Raw genomic sequence first — 23960 nt, 5'->3', positions numbered from 1 at the left:
AATCTCCTACGTTTTGTGGTGTCTTGTTCTCCTTTGTGACTATGACATTTGCTCACCCTGAGCGCGCGTGCGCGCGCGCACACACACACACACACACAAAACAGCCCAAAATATGACTGGGAGTGACACAGAGTTGGTTCTGGTTGCCCACAATGATAAGTGCAATAACAGAGGAGATTATCAGATGGAGACAAAACATGCTTCTCCTGTCCTATTCCCATTCTTATAGCACAATAGCAAGAAGATTTTCATATGCTGTCACACTTATCCCATCATCATCCCATCCAAAAAGCACGATTGACCACGATCACACGAAAGACTTTCAAACAAGGTTGTGCAGATCCAGTCATTGTCCCATAATTGAAGCAGTATCGTCTGGCATTTTGCATTAATGGGAGTTTGCATTAATGCAATGTTGCTTCAGTGATGGGACACTAGCACTGCGATCTGAAAGCCTTTTGCAGGATCACTGTCAAAGACAGGATAAGGACAGGGGAGCAATCCTGTCCTTATCCCGTCTGTGTGTGATAATCTCAACAGTGTGGCCCTCTGTAGTAAAAATAAATAAATCAGGTGGTATGTCTCTTGTGGTCCCAGAAAGTTCCTACTTCTAAAGCCAATGGTCAACTGCAAGTTCCAAAGTTGAAGATGCTTAATCTCCCGCAGAACCAGAACCAACCCTCCCCTTAGACAGGGTGAGTCAAAGCTCCATTAAAACTACTCTATGGAGCATTGCTGGTTGAAGCATCCATGCAGGACTCCCAGAGCTGACCAGATCCCAAATGAAAAGTCTTCCTCTGAACAAGGTGCTGTGGACAAAGTGCCTGGGAGATGGTCTCTCATGCTGGGATGAACCCCTAGGAACCAGACTATCAGCAAGACTGCTCTCTCGTGAGACCACTCATCCTCAGATTGAGACCTATGGTGATGAGCAATGCAATACAAGAGGATGACGTGTCGGGGAGACAGTGGCAATGTTACCCATGCTGCTCCATATATATTTTGGTATAAATGATAACCCTTAATGACCCCTAGATGAACTCTAACAGCCTGTCCACCATTGCCAGCAAGGCATGAGGACATGTACATACACCCCTGAGGGGCACCCACATCATCATATCTAGAGAGTCGCATAAGAGGATTATCATATGACCAGGAAGAGCAAATGTTTGCCTTGCCTGAGGCTCTTGCCCCCTCCTCAGGTCTGTTGTCCGAGCAGCTTAAGACCACTAAGACAATCAGACAGGGACATCCAGGTGAAAAGCAAGTAATTAAACACCTTTGTTCTCACCATCAAGCACCTTTGCCAGAAGCAAGATTTTGCCTATAAATACTCTCAGATTTGCCTGTTCACTGGGCCAGTCTGGACTTCAGGGGGAAGCTCTGTCCCCTTGAACCCTGTCCTGGCTCCTGACTAGTCATTCCATGGCTGAGCCTCATGCCATCCTCATCATATTCCATTTGGATTCCTGGAGGGAGTCTACATTCTGGTACGTATCACCCCAGTGATGCCTAAAATCCTATTCCATGCTAACCTATGCTTTTCCTGAGCCTTGTATGTGTGTGTGTGTATGCTAGTGAATTGCATGTGTTTTTCCCCTTATAAATAAATTGGTTATTAATTCTAGAAATCTGTCTCAGCTTCAGTTATTGGGAGGCCCTGGTCTACTCCGTATACATATCGGGAGACGATCTTGGTGGGCTCTTGTAGCCAGCCCCCTCTTGCAATATTTGAGCTAATAACAATAATAATAAAATTCCCCTAAACGGACCCTTGGCTACAGCAACAGCAAGGTTGCCTCTGACCAAGTCAACAACACTGCAGGCTCTGCAGCATCTGGAATAACCCACATACACACACATAACCATTATCTATAGAGCACATTTCAACCTCTCCTCTGCTTTTCACACTGTGTGGAAGCAGGATTTTGTGAAAGGAGAGGGAAGGCAGGGTTTGGAATGGAAGAACTGTGAGCCCCATTCATTTCTTATACTTCACATACAATTCCTGGGCTCAAAATTCTTCCATTCCAAACATATGCCTTTTTCATCAGGCTCCAATTGGTGGATCCCTGGATTCTAGTTTTAAAAAAGAAAAGATGATACAACATTTTGACAGCAGACCTGAAAGATTCCCACCAAGCTTGTCCTAGTAGACGACCACATACAAAATACAGGCAAAGTTTTTCCTCCCAGGCAGCACTTCGTGTGGTGGAGACTGGACCTTTTTAAAATCAAGTTTCTGAGTCCTAAATCAAATTAAGCTTATCAGAAGCATTCTCATGTTAATTTTCCCAGTCAAGATTTTATTTGAAAATCAAATGAACAGCAAACATTACTTATCAGGAAGACTCCGTACAGATGAGGAAACTCTTCAGTTTGATAACTCAGCAGCGTTGGATCATTTTTCCTTGGCGTGTTAAAATCCTGTGGTTCCCCTTTAGCTCTCTTCGTCTCCCTCTTACTAGGCAACTGCTTTTCTTTGGCAGGCAATGCAACTTCTTCTTCTCCTTTGGTGTCAAAAGGTTGGCTTTAAATGTTCCACAGTCTCAGTTATGAAATTTGTCCTCTTTTTCAAGACTTCCCCCCCCCGCCGCCCTTTCCATAGTATTCTGAAATATTTTTTTTCTATCCCAAAGGGTGATGTTTTTTTCTTTAAAATGCATTCAGTTATCCAGTGTGGCATAGAGGTCTAAGTGTTGGACTACAACTTTGACATGACATGACATTATTTATTACGGCATACAGCCAGTACAAAGCTAGAACACAATAATGACCAAATATCCATATAGACATGATACAGTCAGGACTACAACTTTGTAGACCAGTGTTCAGTAACCCACTGGGAGACCTTGGGAAAGTGACAATCTCTCAGCCTCAGGGGAAGACAATGGCAAAACTTCTTTGAACAAATCTTGCCAAGAAAATCTCAGGATAGGGTCGCCATAAGTTGGAAATGACTTGAAGGCACACAGTAACAACAAATCACACAAACTGTGACAATCGATGTAGGTCTGTCCAGTTCCTTATTCATTCCGGTTTTCAGGATGTCTCCTCTCTTTCCTTCCCCCTTGCCATTTGTTGAGTTTAAAATAAAAAAAAGAAAGCTTTATCTCCATTTGTTGAAATTTTTTTAAAGCTTTATCTAGAGCATTTGAGATAAAACATTATAATCCTGTGATGGAAAAGGTCAACCCCACTCCTGCCACAGACAAACTAGTCAACTTGGATTGAAATCAGAAGACTGAGAAAGTGTGTAGGATGCAGGATGCAACTATCCTCTATTTAAATTCATGGGTCAACTAATGGGGAGAAAGGGTTAATATTTCTGAGCACAGGAGTAAAGAGGAGGTTTATAAAAAAATCTTCTGAGGTTCATGAACGAAGTCTGATGGTAGAATGAACTCAGCAGCAGTTTATTTATCAAGAGAGCAGCGGATGGCATCTGCTTGGTAGGCCAAAGTTCCACACTGAATAAGCAATTAATTCAACTTTATATAAAAACAGTGCCAGCAATTGAACAATAAAAAGATTATGGCATACAAACAAACTCCCTCATAAGAAGCAAGCACTATTTCTAAACTTTTGGGATGTAGCCACACTGAAGAATTAAAACTGTTGGACACCAGTTTAATTGCCATTACTTTATCCTACAGAATCCTGGGATTTGTAGTTTGGTGAGGTATTCAGCCTGGTCTGTCAGAGACTTCTGGTACCACTCCAAACTACAAATCCCAGGATTCTGTAGGATAGAGTCATGGCAGTTAAAGCGGTATCAAACCACTTTAATTCTGCAGTGTGACTACACCTTTTATCTTATTATCGTTTTCTCTTATCTTTTTGTTTTATTTTATCTTACTCTGGCTGTTATTTTATCAGTGCAAAATGGAACATTTTGGAACATGGCTTGGAATATTTTGTACATGTTTAACTTGAAATCATTGGGGACTTACAACGTTTTTTAATATCTCAGCAAACAGGGTTATTGTTGTTTTCAACTTGGATCTACCTTTATTTAGGCCTTATGGTCACTTGCTGACTTTTTACTTTCAGCAGCACAATGTTTTATTGCTACTGCTCTAATAATAACAACAAGAACAACAAATAATTTAATCACTGAATACTGTTTTTATGAAAGACTGGTGTTTTTAATCTTAATTTATATTGCTAAAATGGTAAATAGTAATAATATTATTCCATCCATTCCCCCAAGCAAGTTCACATCCCTTGAGTCTGCTTGCAAGGTGATTTTGCACTGAGAAACAAACATAGCAATATCACTGTTACAATTATCCATTTTGTACTATACCGCAGAGAGGAAAAACTGAGAAGTAACTGGGATTAAAAAGAGAAGAAGACCATGTGAGGATTGCAACAATCTGAAAACATATGTGGGGATCTGAAAGAGTCAGAAGCACTCACGTCTAATGTCACAACCAAGATGCCCACAAAATGAACTAAAACATGCTGTCTTTCTATGGAAGGTTTTGGGTTTTTTTTTAAATGTGCTGAAAAACAATAAAAAAGGGAAGAAGTAGCATTAAATGGTGTCACATAAATTGGCAGTCATCTCCAATTTGGATGAACTGTTTTGAGGTCTACATAAGTGATCTCAATTTGTTCATGACTATAGTGTGCAGTTCCAAACTAAATCAGTCATTTTCCTGAGTAATAAAACTGTTCATTGATTCATCCAGGGAATCCACTTTATTTATCCAGAACCATTTAACATTGCTGATTGTACTGCTCTTGTAATCTTCAGTTTTTTTATCTGCTTTCTGGCTAGTTTCAGAGCTTCCATCAAAGATGACACCTGCAGTAATAGCAAAAATGACAAAGAATTGCCAAAATAAATGTTGGAAATGTAAAGATGAAACTGGAACTATGATTCACTGCTGGTGGAATTGTAAAAAAGTGGGCCAGTTCTGGCCCAAGATACACCAAAAGATACAGTTGATCCTTAAGACAAAGATTACTGAAGACCCAAAAATGTATTTACTAAATATGATTGAAGACAATGATTTGGAAAAGAAACATGGGAAGCTGATATTCTACATGATCTGTGCAGCCAGAATCCTTTTGGTCTCATTGTGGAAAACTGATCAGGTACTAGATCTGGACAGATGGAAATCGAAAGTATATGAGTACATGGAGGTAGACAAATTAACTTGCTGGATCAATTAAAGATCAACAAATAAATTCAAAAAAGATTGGGAACCATGGTTAGATTTCCTGAAAGACGAAGAAGGACCGTACTCTACTATTATATACAATTAAAATAGTTTGATAAGAGAGCAAGAAAACATCATTCCACTTGTTAACAGTGTTTTAAAATGTATAATATAATAAGTTAAAGATGGTTAAAAATAACGTAGCCAAGAAGGAAAAGGAGATGTGAATTTAGAGAATTATACGTATAAAGAACAATGAGAACTGGAAAGTAGAAGGATATATAGAAAGTGACCATGTATTATATGCTAAAACCCCAAGCTTGATAGAGAGTAGAGGAAGTTAAATATTTAACACTTGTAATTATACCATGTATCAGATGTATTTTACATCTGTAAACATGTATTTTAATATGTGAAACCTAATAAAAATATTTTTTAAAAAAGATGTAGCGTTGTGCAGTAGTTTTGTTAATGTACTCCTCCTCAAGCCAATGACAAAGTGACCTGAATTCTCAAGAAATGGATTTTTATTCTTTTCTGTGCAGAAAAGGAGCACCGGGGCACCTACTAACAAATGGGTGACTCCTCAAAATAAACGAAATCAGGGACCTATCTACCCTCTCCAGCAACGGATTTACAGAAACAAAATGCAAGTTGATTATTGGCTCTGTATAATGAATTTTCTGTATTAAACAATTCACTATTCTATCCTTATCAGCCTAGATTAACTTTAAGATGCAACTAGGAAGCCAAAGAAAGCACCTCCTACCTACCTAGTTTCTAAAGTTACAATGAGCAAAACTCATTATCTTTTGTTTTCAAGCCTTGAAGCAACCAACACCTGCACATTCCTGAACCTTCAGCCTGGCTAACTGAAGACTATTTAAACCTTTAGTTGATTTCAAAGGGCCCATCTTTTTTCAAGATGACCTGAATAGGCTAGAAAGTTGGGCCACAGCTAACAAAATGAACTTCAACAGGGAGAAATGTAAGGTACTGCACTTAAGACAGAAAAATGAAATGCACAGATATAGGATGGGGGACACCTGGCTGAACGAGACTACATGTGAAAGGGATCTAGGAGTCCAAGTAGACCACAAGTTGAACCTGAGTCCAGTGTGATGTGGTAGCTAAAAAGGCCAATGCAATTTTAGGCTGCATCAGTAAAAGTATAGTGTCTAGATCAAGAGAACTAATAGCGCCACTATATTCTGCTCTGGTCAGGCCCCACCTGGAATATTGTGTCCAATTCTGGGCACCACAATTTAAAAAGGATATGGAGAAACTGGAGCATGTCCAAAGGAGGGCGACTAAAATGGTGAAGGGTCTGTAAACCATGCCCTATGAGGAAAGACTTAGGGAGCTGGGGATGTTTAACCTGCAAGAGAGAAGGTTAAGAGGTGATATGATAGCCCTGTTTAAATGTTTGAAGGGATGTCATATTGAGGAGGGAGCAAGCTTGTTTTCTGCTACTCCAGAGAACAGGACACAGAGCAAAGGATGCAAACTTCAGGAAAAGAGATTCCACCTCAACATTAGGAGGAACTTATTGACAGTGGAACACACTCCCTCGGAGGCTAGTGAAGTCTCCTTCCTTGGAGGTCTTTAAGCAAAGGCTGGATGGGGATGCTTTGAATGAGAGTTCCTGCATGGCAGGGGGTTGGACTGGACGGCCCTTGTGGTGTCTTCCAGCTCTACGATTCTCTTCAGAGAGATGCCAGCCACAGATGTTGGCAAAACGTCAGAAAGAAACTCTGCTAGAACATGGCCACATAGCCCGAAAAACCCACAAAAAACTATGGGAACACGTCTTTGTCTGCACAGGGGAAAATCCAGGCACCATCTAGGTAGGAAGAGAGGTTTCATTCTTTCACTGTCTGTGAAAAGTCACTCCCAAGGTCCAGATTAATCTAATACTCAAAATACAGCAATGGAAAACTGCAGTCTGTGTCAAAGAGCTGCCTGGGGAGAGATTTTCTAACCTTTTCCCCTCTAAGCTGTTTCTTGCTCTGTAGGGGAAAGATGAAAAGCAATTTAACAAAAGAGGAAAGGTTAAGAAACTCCTTTCCATACAACACATGGGTTTTTCCTATTATTTTGTTTATTTTATTTTTAAAATGTAATTTATACCCTGCCTTTGTCCTGACATGTTCAGGGCAGTTCATGAGATGTAATAAAGCCAACGGGCTGCAGTGATTTGAGCATTGGATTATGGAGATTATCACACGAAGCTTCCCTCCCAATGCTGTTGGGACACCTGAAATGGCAGCAATTCTTTTCACATTACCATGCAATTGCAAATTGGTAACAGTTTGCCTATGCATTTTATTACACTACCATGCAATTTACCCATCAGCTATCCAAAATTAAGTAAATAAGGCAGATTTGCCTTGATTGGGAATGAGTTGTGTGTAGCGAAACCCCTTTAAATGCCATTTATCCTGCCCTAGATGAAATGGTTGCCTCGTCAGCACTAAGAAATCTTGTTTTCAATAGGAATGGTGTGTGTGTGTGTGTGTGTGTGTTGGTGAAAACCCTTTAAATTCCCTTTCTTCTGCCCAAGATAGATTGCCTCCTCAGCAGGCAGAAGTAAGAAGTCTTGCCTTCATTGGAAATTGGTGTGTGTGTGTGTGTGTGTGTGTGTGTGTGTGTGTGTGCAATGAAACCTGCTTAAATTCCCTTCTCTCTGAATTATCCTGGAATGCACATACTTCAGTAAGAGTTAACTGTGGGATTGACAGTTATTCATGGGATTTTCCCGTTCATGAAAAGCAGCAGCAGAAGCACAGATTGACTACAGGATAGCTACTGTCTAGATACGATGTGGTGCAATAAGATGACACGTTACAGTTTCAATCCTGTTTCCATCCCACTATTTAAAAACCATGTGATAATCTCCAACAACTTTGGAAACAAGGTTTGAATCCCCCACTCTGCCATGGAAACCCATTGGGTGACCCTGGGAAGTCACACTTTCTCAGCCTCTGGTAAAGGCAAAAAACCCTCTAAACATATCTTGCCAGGAAAGCCCAGTGACAGGGTCGCCTTAGGGTTGCCATAAATGAGAAACAACTTTAAAGCATGCAACAACAACAACAAAAATTTAAAGCAATGAAATAAATCTATCCTGTGTAGTTTAGGTCTGAGGGCTTGTCTACACTATTAAAAAAATCTCACTCATTTCAAATTGGCAGTGATCTGGACACAATTTTCAGATTCACCAAAAAGATGTATGCAAGGCTTGATATATTCTGTGATTTGTCACAAGTGCCAAAGTTTCCTGAGGGCACTAATCTATGGGGGAAAATCATCTTGATTTTCTCCAGAATGTCCTGGAAAATATAGGTAAGCAAATATTTGGCCAGCAGATTTACATTGGTGTGGTGCATGGCACTGGACAGAATGTAAGGGACCAGCAGCCACATGATTAGTCCCACCAGGATGTGACAATTCTTAAGAGACTCCAAGAAATTTTAGCAATAACAAGTAGTAATAGCAAGGACATTTCTATACTGTTTATCAGTGCACTTAAGCACTCCCTAAGCAGTTTATAAAGTGTAAGCTAATTGTCCCCAACAATCTGGGTACTCATTTTAGCAACCTCCTCGGAAGGATGCAGCCTGTGTCAAGCCTGAGCCCCTGGGCTGGTATTGAACTCACAACTTTATGGTTTGTGCGTGAGTAACTGCAGTACAGGCAAGGTGATTGAGAGGACAGTTGCCTTCCAACTCCAAGCTGTCTTGGATGTAACTGATTATCTGGACCCATTTCAAACTGGCTTTAGGGCAGGGTTCGGAGTTGAGACTGCCATGGTTGCCTTAGTCGATGATCTCCGTCTGAGTATCAACGGGGGAAGTGTGGCCCTGTTGGTGCTCTTGGACATCTCAGCAGCCTTCGATACCATCGACCATGGTATCCTTCTGGAATGCCTGAGAGAGTTAGGCATCGGCGGCACTGCGCTCCAGTGGCTCCGGTCCTACCTCTCGGGAAGATTCCAGATGGTGAGGCTAGGGGACTGTTGCTCTCGTAAAGGAGAGCTAACATCTGGAGTCCCTCAGGGTACCATGCTGTCCCCTATGCTATTTAACATTTACATGAAGCCGCTGGGAGACATCATCTGAAGACATGGAGCATGGTGTTATCAGTACGCTGATGACACCCAGATTTATCTCTCCATGTCTCCGACTGACACAGTGACTAAGGATGGCATCTCTCCTCTGGATGCCTGTTTGGAGTCAGTAATGGGCTGGATGAGGGAAAACAAACTCAAGTTGAATCCAGAGAAAACAGAGGTACTCGTGATAGGCGCCCCTAGTCCAGGCAGGGAAATTTGCCACCCAGTCCTGGATGGGGTCACACTTCCCTTAAAGGACAAAGTTCGCAGTTTGGGAGTACTCCTGGACTCATCCCTACAGTTATCATCTCAAGTAGATGCGATGGCCAGGAGTGCTTGGTACCAGTTTCGGCTGATACGCCAGCTGCGTCCCTGTCTGGACTGAAAGGACCTTGAAACAGTAGTACATGCACTGGTAACCTCTCGCTTGGATTTCTGTAATGCGCTCTACATGGGGCTACCTTTGTAACAGGTTCGGAAGCTTCAATTAGTTCAAAATGCTGCAGCCAGATTAGTCACTGGGACCCCAAGAGCAGATCATATAACCCGAGTATTAAAATCTCTTCACTGGCTGCCCATTAGCTTCCGGGCTCAATACAAAGTGTTGGTTATCACCTATAAAGCCCTACATGGCTTGGGCCCGAGTTACTTGAGGGAGCGCCTCTCCCTACATAATCCGCCCTGCACACTCAGAACAACAGGCAAATATCTATTGGAATATCCTAGGGTGAGATTGTCTGCAACTCACCAACGAGCATGTTGGAATGGACTCCCTGAGGAGATTCATCTCAGTTCTTCCTTGGAAACCTTTAAGAAAGCGCTGAAGACTCACCTATTCCGCTTGGCATATCCCCCTGATCCTTCACAGAGATAATTATCCTCCTACCCTACCATCCTCCAAAGTTATGAGTATCTGTGATGTTAATTTGTAATTATGAGATTGTAAAATGTGAGATTGTGAGTTTTTAATATATTTTTATATGATGTTTTTATTGTATATTATGCTGTAATACGATGTGTTTACATCTGTATTCGCCTGTGAACCACTTTGATCTCCAAGGAAAAGCCGTATAAAAATAAAGATTTATTATTATTATTATTTTATTAACCACTGCACTACCAGGGCTCTCTAAGAAATTTTAGTGTCTTGATCGCCTTTTTTTTTTTTTTTTAAAAAGGGTGCTACATTTGTGTGAACAACTGGTACTTGTGCACAGGCTGCTATATCACAAGGTTCCTACCTATACTACCCTTTTGAGATCTGGCAGGCTTGGCTTTATTGGAGGATGAGAGGGATTTTCTTAGATTGTTAATTTTAACTTTGTATGTTTTAAATTTTATATTTGTAATTTTTGTATTTTTACGATTTTTTTTTGTATTTGTATTTTAATTGTACAATTTTAACTGTTGTGTTTTATGTATGTTAGCCACCTTGGGTCCCACTTTGGAAGAAAGGCGGGATAAAAATAAAATAAAATAAAATAAAATAATAATAATAATAATAATAATAATAAATAGCCTGATTAGATTAGAAAGCTGGGCCAAAACTAACAAAATGATTTTCAACAGGAAGAAATGTAAGGTACTACACTTAGGCAGAAAAAAATGAAATGCACACATATAGGATGGAGGACACCTGGCTTGACAAAATTACATGTGAAAGGGATCTAGAAATCCTAGTACACCACAAATTGAACATGGGTCAGCAGTGTGATATGGCAGCTTAAAAAGCCAATATGATTATAGGCTGCTTCAATAGAAATACAGGAGATTATCACACTGCCATTTTTCATCCTTTCCTCCTGACGTAGGCACAGGCTGAAATCTTTTAAGGATGAATTTTATCGCACGCCTCTGTGCCCAGGTCAGAGGCATCCTGTACCCAATTCAGATTTCTGAAGTACTTTTTGAAAGAATAGGACTTTCCCGTTCTTTACAAAGTACAGGAGAAGTCCGGATCGGGTATGGGATGCCATGATTGGGTATGGGATGCTTCTGACCTGGGCATAGAGGTGCAAGATAAAATCCATATTTAAAAGGTTTCAACCCATGCCTAGGTTGGGAGGGAAGGATGAAAAAAGGACAGTGCGATAATCTCCAGTGTCTAGATCAAGGGAAGTAATAGTGTCATTCTATTCTGCTTTGGTCAGGCCTCACAGAATATCATTTTGGGCATCTCAATTCAAAAAGGATATTGACAAAGTGGAATGTGTCCAGAGGAAGGCAATTCAAATGGTGAAGGTTCTGGAAACCATGCCCTATGCGGAGTGTCTTAGGGAGCTGGGCATGTTTAGCCTAAAGAAGAGACAGTTAAGAGGTGATATGATAGCCCCTTTTAAGTACTGTATTTGAAAGGGTGTCATATTGAGGATGGCACAAACTTGTTTTCTGTTACTCCAAAGAACAGAAGACAGAGCAATGGATGCAAATTACAGGAAAAAAGATTCCACCTAAATGTTAGGAAGAACTTCCTGAGAGCAAGAGCTGTTCAACAGTGGAACACAGTCCCTTGGAGACTGGTGGAGTCTCCTTCTTTGGAGGTTTTTAAACAGAGGCTGGATGGCCATCTGCCAGGGGTGCTTTGATTGTGTCTTCCTGCATGGCAGAAGGGGGTTGGACTGGAAAGCCCTTGGGTTCTCCTCCAACTCTATGGAGATTATCACACGGGGGACAGGACATCATTGTCCTATCCCTGTCCCCCAATTGCGGGAAGGACTTTCAGAAGACATCACGCTTAACTGGACATTATCCTGTCCAGAAAGCATCAGGGAAAGTGATGACGTGAAAGCCTTTCAAATGATGTCAGGCTGATCCTGTCATTATCCAGGCATTGTGCTATCATTGAAGTGGTATTGCCTGGCATTTTGCATTAACAGGAATTCGCGTTAATGAAATGCTGCTTCAATGACAGGATAGTGACAGGATCAGCATTACTTTATGAAAGGCTTTCATGCGATTACTATCATGGATGGGATAAGGATAGGGGAGTAATCCCATCCCTATCCCGTCTGTGTATGATAATCTCCTATGAGACTGTGTTGGCAAGAGTCTTGCCTGCACCAGGCCAGCCAATGGGAGTATGGAAATGGGTAAGTTTGCATGCTTGATAGACCGGGGGGGGGGGGGGAGGGGAGGGCAGGACAGACACAGGCGTGTGGCCAAAAATGATTCAGGAAAACTGGCTTGTGGGACACTATTTTACAATGAAGTGAAAATGTGACTGCTTAAGCCAAATATGTCATGATTTGCCTCGCTGTCCATAGTAATAATGTAGACAAGCCACTGTCACTATGAATCTGGAAAACACAGGGACCATCCAGGTTTTACAGGAAGTGTAGACAAACCCTGAGATGGAATGCACAAATCAAATTAGTCCACTCAACCCAATAAATGTTTACACAAACTTGTGAATCAGTTGTAAAATACATTTTTAATACAAATTTGGAAAAATCTTGGCTTTGAAAGGAAAACCAGTCAAAATGTGAGATTAGCACTTCTTCTGACCAGTTGCCTATGGTGGTGTCATCCTCCTCTTCTTTTTCTCAGGATTTTCATTCATATTCTGGAAGGGGAAAAATAAACTATCTGCTGTGAGAGAGGTTGGGTGTGCCACCTGGTGTTATAATATAAAACTAGCAACGTCCTAGAAAATTTGTGGTTCTGTGCCTACAAGTCATTTCCAATTTATGGCAACCCTAAAATGAACCTGCTCTGGGCCAAATTAGGTAAGAAACAGAAGCAAGTCGCTCAACCTTTTACAAACTAAAATGCATCCACATAGGGTTCTGAATTTAAACAATGATAGGTAAGGACTATGACTCTGGAGACCAGGGTTTGAATTCCATCTCAGCCTTGTAAATCTACTGGGTAACTTTGGGCAAGTCACACTTTCTCAGAACTCAGAGGATGGCAACAGCAAACCCCCTCTGAAAAAATCTTGCAAAGAAAACCCATGCTAGGTTTTAGCCTTAGGGTTGCCATAAGTCGGACTTGAAGGCATACAACAACAAGAACAAAGGGCAAGAAACAGAAAGTGATTATCTCTTTCCATTTGATGAATGTGTGTGTTGTCATGTGTATGACAATCCGTACAATCCGCCCTGCACTCTCAGGTCAGGTGAGAAACATCTTTTGTCTATTCCAAGTGCTCATTATAGTGCAACACAGAGGGCATTTTCAATCTCAGCCCCCAGATTATGGAATACCCTGCCCAACGAGCTCTGCACAGCCTCATCCCTTGATGGATTTAAGAGGATGCTAAAAACTTTCCTTTTCTGTCAAGCTTTCCTCCCTATGAGTTGATGTTTTATTATCTGTTTTTAGATTGTTATTTGATGTTTTAACACTGTTTTTTGCTGTTTTTATACTGTCTTTTAACGTGTACACCGCTATGATCTTGAAAAAGGAATAGCGGTATATAAGAATAAAGTATTATTATTATTATTATTATTATTATTATTATTATTATGTTTTCACAATACAAGTTACATTTCTCCTTACAATGGGAAAAAAGATGAGTTTCTTTAATCTTTTTCCCTTTGGGAAAAAAGCAACTTGGGGAGGACATTTCTGGGTGGAAAACTAAACTGCACTAGCTGTACCCATAAAAACCACACAAATGTAGACTGTATTTTAATTTCCCTATTTTACTACTCCCCGTTATGATTGTTTGAGGCTAACAGAGGTATGGGAAATGCACATCATGAATCAGGTCATGGTACAGAGTGAGGGGGTTAGGTACACAGCTGCCAGTTTTAGCAGTGGCAATGTGGAAAATACAAATTTCATATTGCTCACCCTGCATGTGTTTGGGGCCAGTAGGGTGCTCACATCCATGAAACAATCTGCCTGGATCTACTTCCCTGCCAGTAGATTTACAGCACAATGTAAATGCCTCTTAATGTTCTTGCCTTTTATACGCAACATCATCATCATCACCACCAGTGTCTCCATTTTGCAAGAAACAAAAAAAAGGGGGGGGGGTGTTTGGGGGAAGTTAAACTACAAGGAAATCAACAAACAGAATAGCCACAATCAGCTTATCCCATTCATATCGTTAAATGGATCAGTTATTCCTTAATTGTTAAAGTGAGGGAGAAAGGCAGGTGAAGAAGACTCAGAGCAAAGGCAGTCCCTTGCATTTCCAAGTGCCCACCAACAAGCCTACAAGAACACATCCACTGTTAAGGAAGTGCAGTGTTTGCTCCCACCCACCAGTTGCCCCTCATATCCAATCATCTAATATGCATATTATTAATTTGGTTTCGGATTATGCAAATTCAACACATTAATCATTGCACTTTTTCTATCATTATGTTTCAACCTCAGTATCGGTATCAAGCTAAGGGCTTTTTTTTTGGTATCTTTTTCCCCACCCCTAGCAGGTGTAAAGAGGGAGGCTTCCCTGCTTCATCACCACTGCCATCTTTTAACCTACCCAGCGGCCTGCAACAAAAGAGAAATCTGGGATTTACAGCTTCAACTGGCCTTGCTGGCCAGGACGTTTTTTAGTCCCTTCAGATCCAGGATTTTCCAGGTTTTCTAGGACAAATGGAAACCCTACTCTCCGCCCAAATTCTGCATAATAGATTAGGGAGTTTATTGCATGAACTTTAAAAATGGCTCTAGCCTCCCAGGCTGAAGCCAGGACGTGGGATGGAGGTGGGGATTATCACATGCTAAATCACTGCCTAATCACCACCCGCCATCAGCAAGGGTCCAAGTCATGCTCCGCCAGCACTTTTTATAAGTCGGAAAACTTCCAGCTTCGAAAAAGTGTTGGTGGAGTGTGGCTGAGACCTGGCTTGGACCCAGGGGGCTGGTGGGCGGTGATTAGGCAATGATTTATCATGCAATAATCCCCACCTCCATCCCGCATCCCGGCTCCAGCCTGGGAGTTCATGCAATAAGCTCCTAGGATGGCACCAAGGAGCTGTATGGAAAAGAAACACAGAAATAAAACAAAGTGATCCGTAGAAGAGTCATGGGGAGGGGAGAGCATTTCTTTCCTTTGCATTCTTTTACATTTCACACATGTGCTGATAATTGATTGGATTTTGTGCCAGCAGTACTGAAGCTGAAGATCCTCACAGATTCCATTCCTAAAGAAAAGGAAAGGGTGTTGGAACTGGCAATGACGACTAGTCACATACTAGGTGCTGGTGGCAGGCAGTGCAAGCTCTTTGTTCCTGTCTCCCATCATACTGGAAATTGGAAAAGAAACACTATATTTTCCACTTGAAAATGCTTAATGGTGTTCATAAATTTGGACAGCTACTGAGTCTCCCTGCCTAGCTCCCTGCAGAGTCTCCCTGTCCAGTCAGTCTAGCCTGACAGTGCTGAGTCTCCCTGTCCAGTCAGTCTAGCCTTGCATTGGATTCCCTCCCTTAGGACCAGAGGAAATCCATTATCCAGCAGAATCTGTGATGGATTCAATGCCCTCCCTACTGGCTCCATCTTTAGTATAATGCCCAGTTTGATCCAAGTCTTCAATCTGCACAGCTTCATGAAGAGCTCAGGCAGCCCATCATACTACTTACCATAAGGAGAGGCATCAGAGTTTAAGATCACTGCTCTTCTGAGGAGTCACTCTCTCCTCGCCGCAGGCCATGAAAAAGCACAGGTTTCACACACCTCATCCCACAGTGGGCAATTTTGCAGCACTTCAGATTCCCTGAGCACTCTCTGTCAGCACTGCATGCTGGAGTCTCACAAATTCTCCAGCGATCCTGGGGTTTATGGTGATGATCCCAGTTTTCCTCTGATTCCCAGGAGCCAGACTCCTTCGAAGAGTCTGGCTCCTTCTTGGATTTCTTATCTTTATGATGTGGTGGACCATGATGATGGTGGTGATGATAGTGCTTGTGGTGCTTATGGTGAGGTGGTTTATGAGGTGGCAAACCTGGTGGAGGACAAAACCCAGGCTTGACGGACAAAGTGGTAGAACCTGAAATAAACAAATATGTAGGGCACATGGTGTTACAACTGGCAAGTTGTCCCTTTTCTTAAACAGATGACTTATCCGAATGGCATAGGATGGACGCTTGATTTGTACTCTTTGCAGACATATTCTCACCTTTCTCACAAGGACAAGGCTGTAGATTTTTTATGTCTTACTTTTATTACACTTATTGAGAGAAGATATCCTTCAGAGCTAACAGCTGACCAACACAGGTGCAGAAGGCTGAGGCAGATGGCTCAGTGTGTTAATTAATTGTTGTTCTCTCCTATTGTGAGCTACAAATGGAACTGCAATCAACTTTTCACACTAGTAGGAGTCAATAATATGGTACATTTTCTATGTAAATATCCATACCATTGCCCTATTTTGTATATACAGTGGGCCCTCCACCTTTGCTGGGGTTAGGGGCACCGAACCCCTGTGAAAGTGGGGGAAATGCAAATATAAAAACATTATTTTTTTTTGATGTGAGAGAACATCTCTCTAGGAATGTCCAGGTCTACTGGAAGTTGATCACAGAATCATGCTGGAGGACCAACAAATGCCTAGAGGAGTTTGTTCTCTACGTATCTCTAGATCCTCCAGCATGACTCTATCGTCAATGTCCAGCAGAGTCATGCTGGAGGACCTAGAGATGACTAGATCCCCAATCAAATCCACAAATAATCAAATTGCAAATGTCAAAGCCACAAGTGTGGAGGGACAACTATACCAGTACATCACAGTACATTCTATCCATATGAGGGCTTTCTTCCACCTTTAAGAAATAAGGCAGTGAAATAGAGCTCTTTCACACAACACAGTTATAGCACTGTGGTTCCCCCTGAACTGTCATGTTTCCATCTTATGGAATTCTGGGATTTGTTTTTAGGGGCACTTAGGAACACTTAGGACCCTCTGCCAAAGAGCTCTACTACTTCACCAAACTACAAACCCCAGGATACCATAGGATACAACAATCACCATAAAGCGGTATCAAAGTGGTATAATTCTGTAGTGTAAAAGATCCCCTGGATAGTGACTTGATGAGCAACTCATACTATTATAGCTGTTATCACACACTCACCCTTTGCAGTCAGTGACATTTTAGGTCACCTTTTTAAATAATAATAATAATAATAATAATAATAATAATAATAATAATTTTAAGTAGCACTAAAATACGTACTGTTTTGGCTGTATGCTTTTGCTGATATAAAAATATTTTTTCTGGCTATATTAAAAAAAGGTTAAAATAGAATGTCCCAATCTGCTTTAAATGCTATAGTGGGGTGTATAAATAAGGAGGGAGGAGTCTTTTCCTTGTCACTATCCTTTTAGCAAGAGTTAATGGAGGTGACTGGAAAGTGCTCTCACTCTCCGGCACTACTGGGCTTTACTGCTGTATCGCTGAAATGGGGAATCACTTTTTTAAAACTGCTTTTCTGATTTCCACCCTATGGCTGCATTGGCACAGCAGAAATAATCCAGTTTGACAGACAAACTGGATTATTCCTGCAGTGCAGATGTAGCCCAAGACAGTTTACAGGTCAGAAGTAAGAAAAAATATACATCTGTGATAAAAAATAAAATACCTGTTGATTTGTATGCTGTGAACAAAGAATAGTATTGATAAAGAAGAAGGTAATTGCTGTTTGCATTGAAAACTGTTGGACTGAAGAAGAACAACGAAAATGGTTGAATAATTCCAGATTTGCCATTTTTGTATCTGTACGATCTCTGGACCAGAAAAAATTCTTTCCACACATCTCATGTCAACTGCACATGTGAAGGACTCTTTGCAACAGCAACTGGTTATATTGTACTGTAACATTATATAATATTAAAAAAATTGGATTGTTGAAGCATATATCTAAGTTTATAATATAATTTTGTAAGTTTACATGGAGTTTTGTCAGTAATATCTTATTGCTTTTTTATTTGGGATACTGTAACTGAGGTGGGCTTATTTTCAAAATAGATTTAGGAAGTTTCATCTATATTTAAATAGGGATATCAAGCAGACAAAAGGGGAAATTTTTAGAATACCTGTTGGCGCAAACGTTCTGTCTGTTGCTGCTTCAGTAGCACCAACCACTTAAAGAAAACAACAGGATGAAAATAATAGCTCAGAAAATAATTTTTTCCAATTTTTTTAATCATTTCTAATATCAGATTATTATTAATATATATACAGCTATATTTTGTGAAAACTCGACCCCCCCCCAAAAAAAATAACATTAAAAATGTGATTTTCCTAATTGCATTTTGTCCAGACTCTGGCCTTCCTTACTGCTGCTTATTTCTTCCAGACAATGGGGGTAAACAAAACACACAAAAGCCTCAATCCAACATCTCCTTGTGTGTGTGTGTGCTGTATGCCTTCAAATAATTTCTAACTTGTGTTGACCCTAAGGGGGTTTTCTTGGCAAGATTTGTTTGCCATGGCCTTCCCCTAAGGCTGATGGAGTGTGACTCATGGCCAAGCTGGGAATCAAATTCTGGTCTCCAGACTCACAGTCCAACAAGCAAATACCAACCCCCACAACACCTACAAAAGGACATACACACACACACAAGAGACACTTATTGAGATCAGAATGGCCTCCTCCTTGGTCTCATTCCCACTAGGTTTTAAACCGGTTTGTAAACTGGTTTGAAGTGGTTTAAATGACCCTGGTTCGCACTTGAACCAAATCACTGAAGCGATTCAGAGGGGGCCATGTGCTAGATCCATTTGCCCACGTCTTTTTGACGCTGACTTTTTCCCACGTCTTTTGGGATAAATCGATTCCGCACAAGTGTGAACCAGATATGGATTGGAATCGATTTCAAGAACTGATTTGAAGAATCGAATTCACGAATTGATTCAGTGTCGGTGTGAATGAGATGCGGATCGGAATCAATTTACTATGACGTGATAAGGGGTCACCGGGTGGGGAAGCGGAAATTAACAGCCTGTGTCTGCCCACCCTTCGACCCTCATACGGCAGTAAGTAAAGGCAATTGCAGTGATGGATGGGGGGGGGGGGGGGGGGAAATCCCGCTGAAAATGCTTCAAATTGAACCGATTCATTTTCCAATGTGAACTACAAGTAGGTTATTTTGAGAGACTCTCACGGGAAATGGTTTAAAGTGAATCGATTCATTTGTCAATGTGAACCATAAGTGGGCTATTTTATTTTATTTTATTTTATTTTATTTTACAGCAAAAAATGCAATCAGGGCAAATCTAGTGTGAACCATGCTCCACTGCCAAACTGATCCATCGATTCAGATCACAAAGCGATTTATTTGTTAATGGGAATGAGGCCCTTGTTGTCCTTCCCTCGGCATGCTAAGATTTTTTAATTCAGACAGTCTTTAAAAGAGAAAGTTTTTAAGGAATAGTCCTGGGGATATTGTACTGTTCTAAAGTGTATCCATATCATTATTGTTTTGTTGTTTTGTTATTAATCACTGTTAGGCAATCACTGCAGTTTTTATATGTTGACATTTTATACAATTCCTGAATTGTAATAAAATAAAATTGGGGGGGGGGGGGAACAAATATTAAAAGGAGCTGACTGGACAGTAAAAATAAATAAATAAAAGGGAAAAAAAGTATATGGCTTTTAAGTGCTTTTATCTTTTTTTAAAAAAATTGTATTCTATTCTATTTTATTTTTTAAAACATTTGATCAGTTTTAATATTCTATTAGATTAATTCTATTTTAATGGTCACCTTTGTAGGGTTTTAATTGTACTGTGCTTTTAAATTGTAAGCCACTTTGAGTCATAATTTTTGGGCAGGGGCAAATGGATATAAATGACAGACAGACAGACAGACAGACAGACAGATAGATAAATGGAAGAAGATGAAGATGAAGATGAGTAAGAAGAAGAAGAAGACCCTAACAAATTCCAGCCAAAGTCCACGTTACTGTTGGCGGCTGTGTTTGTTTGTTACCTTCGGTGGCAATACCCAGCAATGAAGTTCGATTTCCACCCAAGGAGTGGGACTTTTAAAAAAATTCAGGATACACAGAATTAAAAAAAAACTTCCAGGGACTATATAGTTCTATACGTCATTATATTTGATGTAGGTCAAATGCGGACTCACTGGTTGTCGCGACAGTTGTTTCAGTGGGGACAGTGGCCTGTACTGTAGTTTCAGTTGGGAGATTTTCTGCAACTGCAAAAGCAAAGTCATGACATTGTCAGGGACAGCCAAAAATGTTTTGTAGCCTGAGACACAGGGCAATTCCAAGTGTGATGCTCAAATACCTACTCAATTCCCTTTTGATTGACCACAGATCAGAATGACAAAATAAAGAAAACATACAGATATTAGTAACACTTTAGTCTTATATTTTGTACAGATTTTTTAGAAGAAGGAAGAAAAAGAAGAATTGGGGGGGGGGGGGTTAAAGAAGGCAGATTGCATTTTTCATTTTTTTCCTACATTAATGCTTACAATTATATATCTTGGCAAGATTTGGGTGAAGGCAAAGGCAAACCTCCTTTAAACAAATCTTGCCAAGAAAACCCCCCAAAATGAGGTGGCTATAGTTTTAGATATGATGTAAGGCCAAGGATTCATATTACATTAATTCTTAGATATATAATTGTAAACATTAATGTAGGGAAAAAAATGCACCTTGAAAAATGCAATCTGCCTTCTTTAACCCCCCCCCCATTCTTCTAATGTGTTCCCCGACTTACTACCTAACATAATACTTAGGAAAATTGTTCTAGAGTTGTGTAACAAGTAGTAGGACAATGGAATTGAGAAACAGTTAATAGCTGGATTCAGTGGCATCACTAAGAGGGTGCAGGGGGTGCAGAAGGCACAAGGTGACACCCTAAAAGGGGGATGACACCACTGCTCCTCAAAAGCTGAGATTGGGCAGAAATGGGCTGTGGCATTTGCCTGTACATCTTTAAAATCCTGAAGAGATGGTGTGAGTGGGGTGATGCTCCGGGGGAGGAGAAAGGAGAGGCCCCAGGTTTTATTTTTTTTAAAAAATAATTAAAAAATAATATATATATATATATATATATATATATAATTTTTTTAAAAACTTCAGATTTTACCAGATTTTCACTTTAATTATCTTAACCTATGTATATGTAAATACATTCATTCTGTGCATATGATATTTTAATTTAAAGGCATAGTTTTAACTTTGCTAGTTGTTTATGTCTCAATTATTACCCTTCCACTCAGTGATATATATAAGAATTACGATTTATGAGTAACATTAGTACAAAAAACATTACTATAGTGTGGTATGGAAGGAGGTCAATGAGTTACCCTATTGGGTGATGCCAACATTAGTGGATTATGACACATTTACATTGGTCTTCTATTAAGTTAACTGTCAGGGCTTCTTCCCAAAAAAAGAGAAATTCCAAATATAATCTCTCCTATTTTGTGCCACAGTTCACAAATAAAACTTCTTTTTAATGCCAGGACCATATACTTCAGCATATGAAGTTGTCATGTAAATGGTGTCTTTGAACACGTGCAAAGTACTGGCCAGTTTATTTTGGCACAAGTCACAAACTCGTATCCTGGCAGTAAAAATGTAACACTCACATGTAAAATAACTAATAATTTCCTGCTCATTCAGGATACAAAATGACCTGCCATCGGCAGCCACTTACTCTGTTTAAAGGTACCATGAACCTAACCACTAAAGAATTAACACCCTGATCCTATCCACTTAAAGGAAGGGAGGTCACAGGCCTGAATCTGCAGGACCTGAGCAGAGCAGTGGATGAGAGCGAGTCTTGGAGATGGTTCATCCACAGGGTTGCCATGCATCAGGGTCAATATGAAGGCAGTTAACAACAAATACTTAATGTAAGGTAAAATGTGGACTCACCAGTTGTTGCTGCAGTTGCTTCAGTGTTGACAGTGGGCTGTGTTGGGGTTTCAGTTTGGAGACCAATGGCAACTGGCAAAACCAAAAGCATTACGTAATTGGGAACAGCTTAAAACATTTTGCCTCACTCTGAAGAATGGTCCAGCCCTGGAGATTATATTCTTCAAAAATAATTACAGTTAGCCTTCTGTATCCACAGGATCAAGCATCCACAATTTAAAAATATTTAAAATAATGTATACACAAATTCCAAAAAGCAAACCTAGATTTTGCCATTATATATAAGATATACTTCTCAACCCTAATATGCCCCTTCCTAACCCTAGCACGCCCCTTCGGCGCATCTGTAACATGCCTGAGTTTTAAATGTTAATGTCTACCTTCCCTCTATAGAACTGTATGAAATAATAGATTAAAATGTTATTAAGCATCATAATTCTGTTTGGTTTCTTTCATTATGTGTTCAGTCAAAAGGCAGTTTAGCACAGAGTAAAAATACCGAATGGGCATCAAATCCTGAGTGATCTTGGAAGCTAAACAGGATTAGCCCAGGGCCAGCCCTGGAAATGATATTCTTTAAAAAAATAATTACAGTCAGCCCTTCGTATCCACAGATTTTTTTTATACATCTACTCAAGCATCCACAGTTTGAAAATATTTAACATATATGAATTCCAACAGACAAAGTTTTATTTTGCCATTTTATATAAGAGACACGATCTTACTGTGCCATTGTCTATAACAATGGTCCCCAAACTGTGCTCTTTAAGGGATTTTTGACTTCAATTCCCAGAATCCCAGACTATTGGCCAATATGGCTGAGGCTTCTGACAGGTGAAGTCCAAAATCTCCTAAAGGGCACAGTTTGGGGACCACTGGTCTATAATGAGACTTGAGCATCCAAATACTTTAGTATCCATGAGAGGTCCTAGAATCAAGCCCAAGTGGATACCAAGGGTCCACTATAGATAAATGTGCAATACAGTCGAACCTCCCCATACGCGGATTTGCCATACGCGGATTTGAGCATCCGCGGATGGCAAATGGGGAAATTGTCCCCAATGGCGGCGCGCGTGCACGCGCGCCGCCATTAGGGACAATTTCCTTCTCCTCCCTCCCCTCCTCCCTTCCCTCCCTGCCCCCCTCCCTTCCCTTCCCTTACTTACCTTAAGTTGCTCGGAGCGGCTTGGCCTCCGCCGCCGCCGCTGCAGGGAAGCCGGGTGGTGGCGGCGGCGGCGGCGGAGGCCAAGCCTCGGCTTCCTCGCCGCCGCCGTGCAAGGGCGCGATGGCGGTGCTGGAGGCCTCTTGGCCCCCAACAGCACCGCCACCGGGCCTTTGCCACAGCGGCGGCAAGGGAGGAGGGCTGCCGCGCCGGAGGCCTTTAAGGCCTCCCGCGCCGGCATCCGGCCTCCTCCAGGCCGCCGCCGCTGCGGAAGGGGCGAGTGTCGGTGCTGGAGGCCAAGAGGCCCCAGCACCGATACCTGGCCCTTCCGTGACCGCGGAGGCCTGGAGGAGGCCGGGTGTCGGTGCTGGAGGCCTCGCAGGCCTCTGCTGCTGCTGCCCTCTGCGCCTCCTCTTCCTCACCTCCGCGCCCAGAAAAAGGCGCGGAGGTGGGGAAAAGGAGGCGTGGAGGGCAGCAGCGCCGGAGGCCTGCGAGGCCTCCAGCGCCAGCATCCGGCCTCCTCCAGGCCTCCGCGGAAGGGGTGGGTGTCGGTGCTGGGGCCTCTTGGCCTCCAGCACCGACACCTGCCCCTTCCGCGGAGCTGAGGAGGCCGGGTGTCGGTGCCGGAGGCCTTGAAGGCCTCTGGCGCTGCTGCCCTCCGCGCCTCCTCTTCCCCATCGCCACACCCAAAAAAAGGCGCGGA

At 41.5% G+C, this 23960-nt stretch overlaps 1 protein-coding gene across 5 annotated transcripts; it reads right to left on the bottom strand.

The window, feature by feature from the left end:
- Nucleotides 1–2298: 2298 nt before the first annotated feature.
- Nucleotides 2299–23528, bottom strand: LOC149323378 (uncharacterized). Of its 5 annotated transcripts, XM_089488867.1 has the most exons (7): nucleotides 23262–23528; nucleotides 22096–22167; nucleotides 20328–20399; nucleotides 18275–18322; nucleotides 15825–16231; nucleotides 14083–14232; nucleotides 12697–12847 (listed from the first exon to the last, which is right to left on the bottom strand). In XM_089488867.1, the coding sequence occupies exons 1-5, from the start codon at nucleotides 23496–23498 to the stop codon at nucleotides 15950–15952; spliced, it is 711 nt and encodes a 236-aa protein (XP_089344993.1). In that variant the 5' UTR covers nucleotides 23499–23528; the 3' UTR covers nucleotides 12697–12847; nucleotides 14083–14232; nucleotides 15825–15949. The 5 variants fall into 5 exon arrangements, with proteins under 5 accessions (XP_089344995.1, XP_089344993.1, XP_089344992.1 ...); XM_089488869.1 differs by lacking the exons at nucleotides 12697–12847; nucleotides 14083–14232 and adding an exon at nucleotides 2299–4813; XM_089488866.1 differs by lacking the exon at nucleotides 14083–14232.
- Nucleotides 23529–23960: the final 432 nt, after the last annotated feature.

The sequence above is a fragment of the Sceloporus occidentalis genome, unplaced genomic scaffold (assembly GCF_023333645.1).
Source record: "Sceloporus occidentalis isolate IW3139 unplaced genomic scaffold, rSceOcc1.0.p SCAF_1, whole genome shotgun sequence".
In the NCBI taxonomy this organism is placed as follows: Eukaryota; Metazoa; Chordata; class Lepidosauria; order Squamata; family Phrynosomatidae; genus Sceloporus; species Sceloporus occidentalis.
The sequence above is the reverse complement of the archived record's forward strand: the minus strand, read 5'-3'. Positions and strand labels throughout refer to the sequence as shown.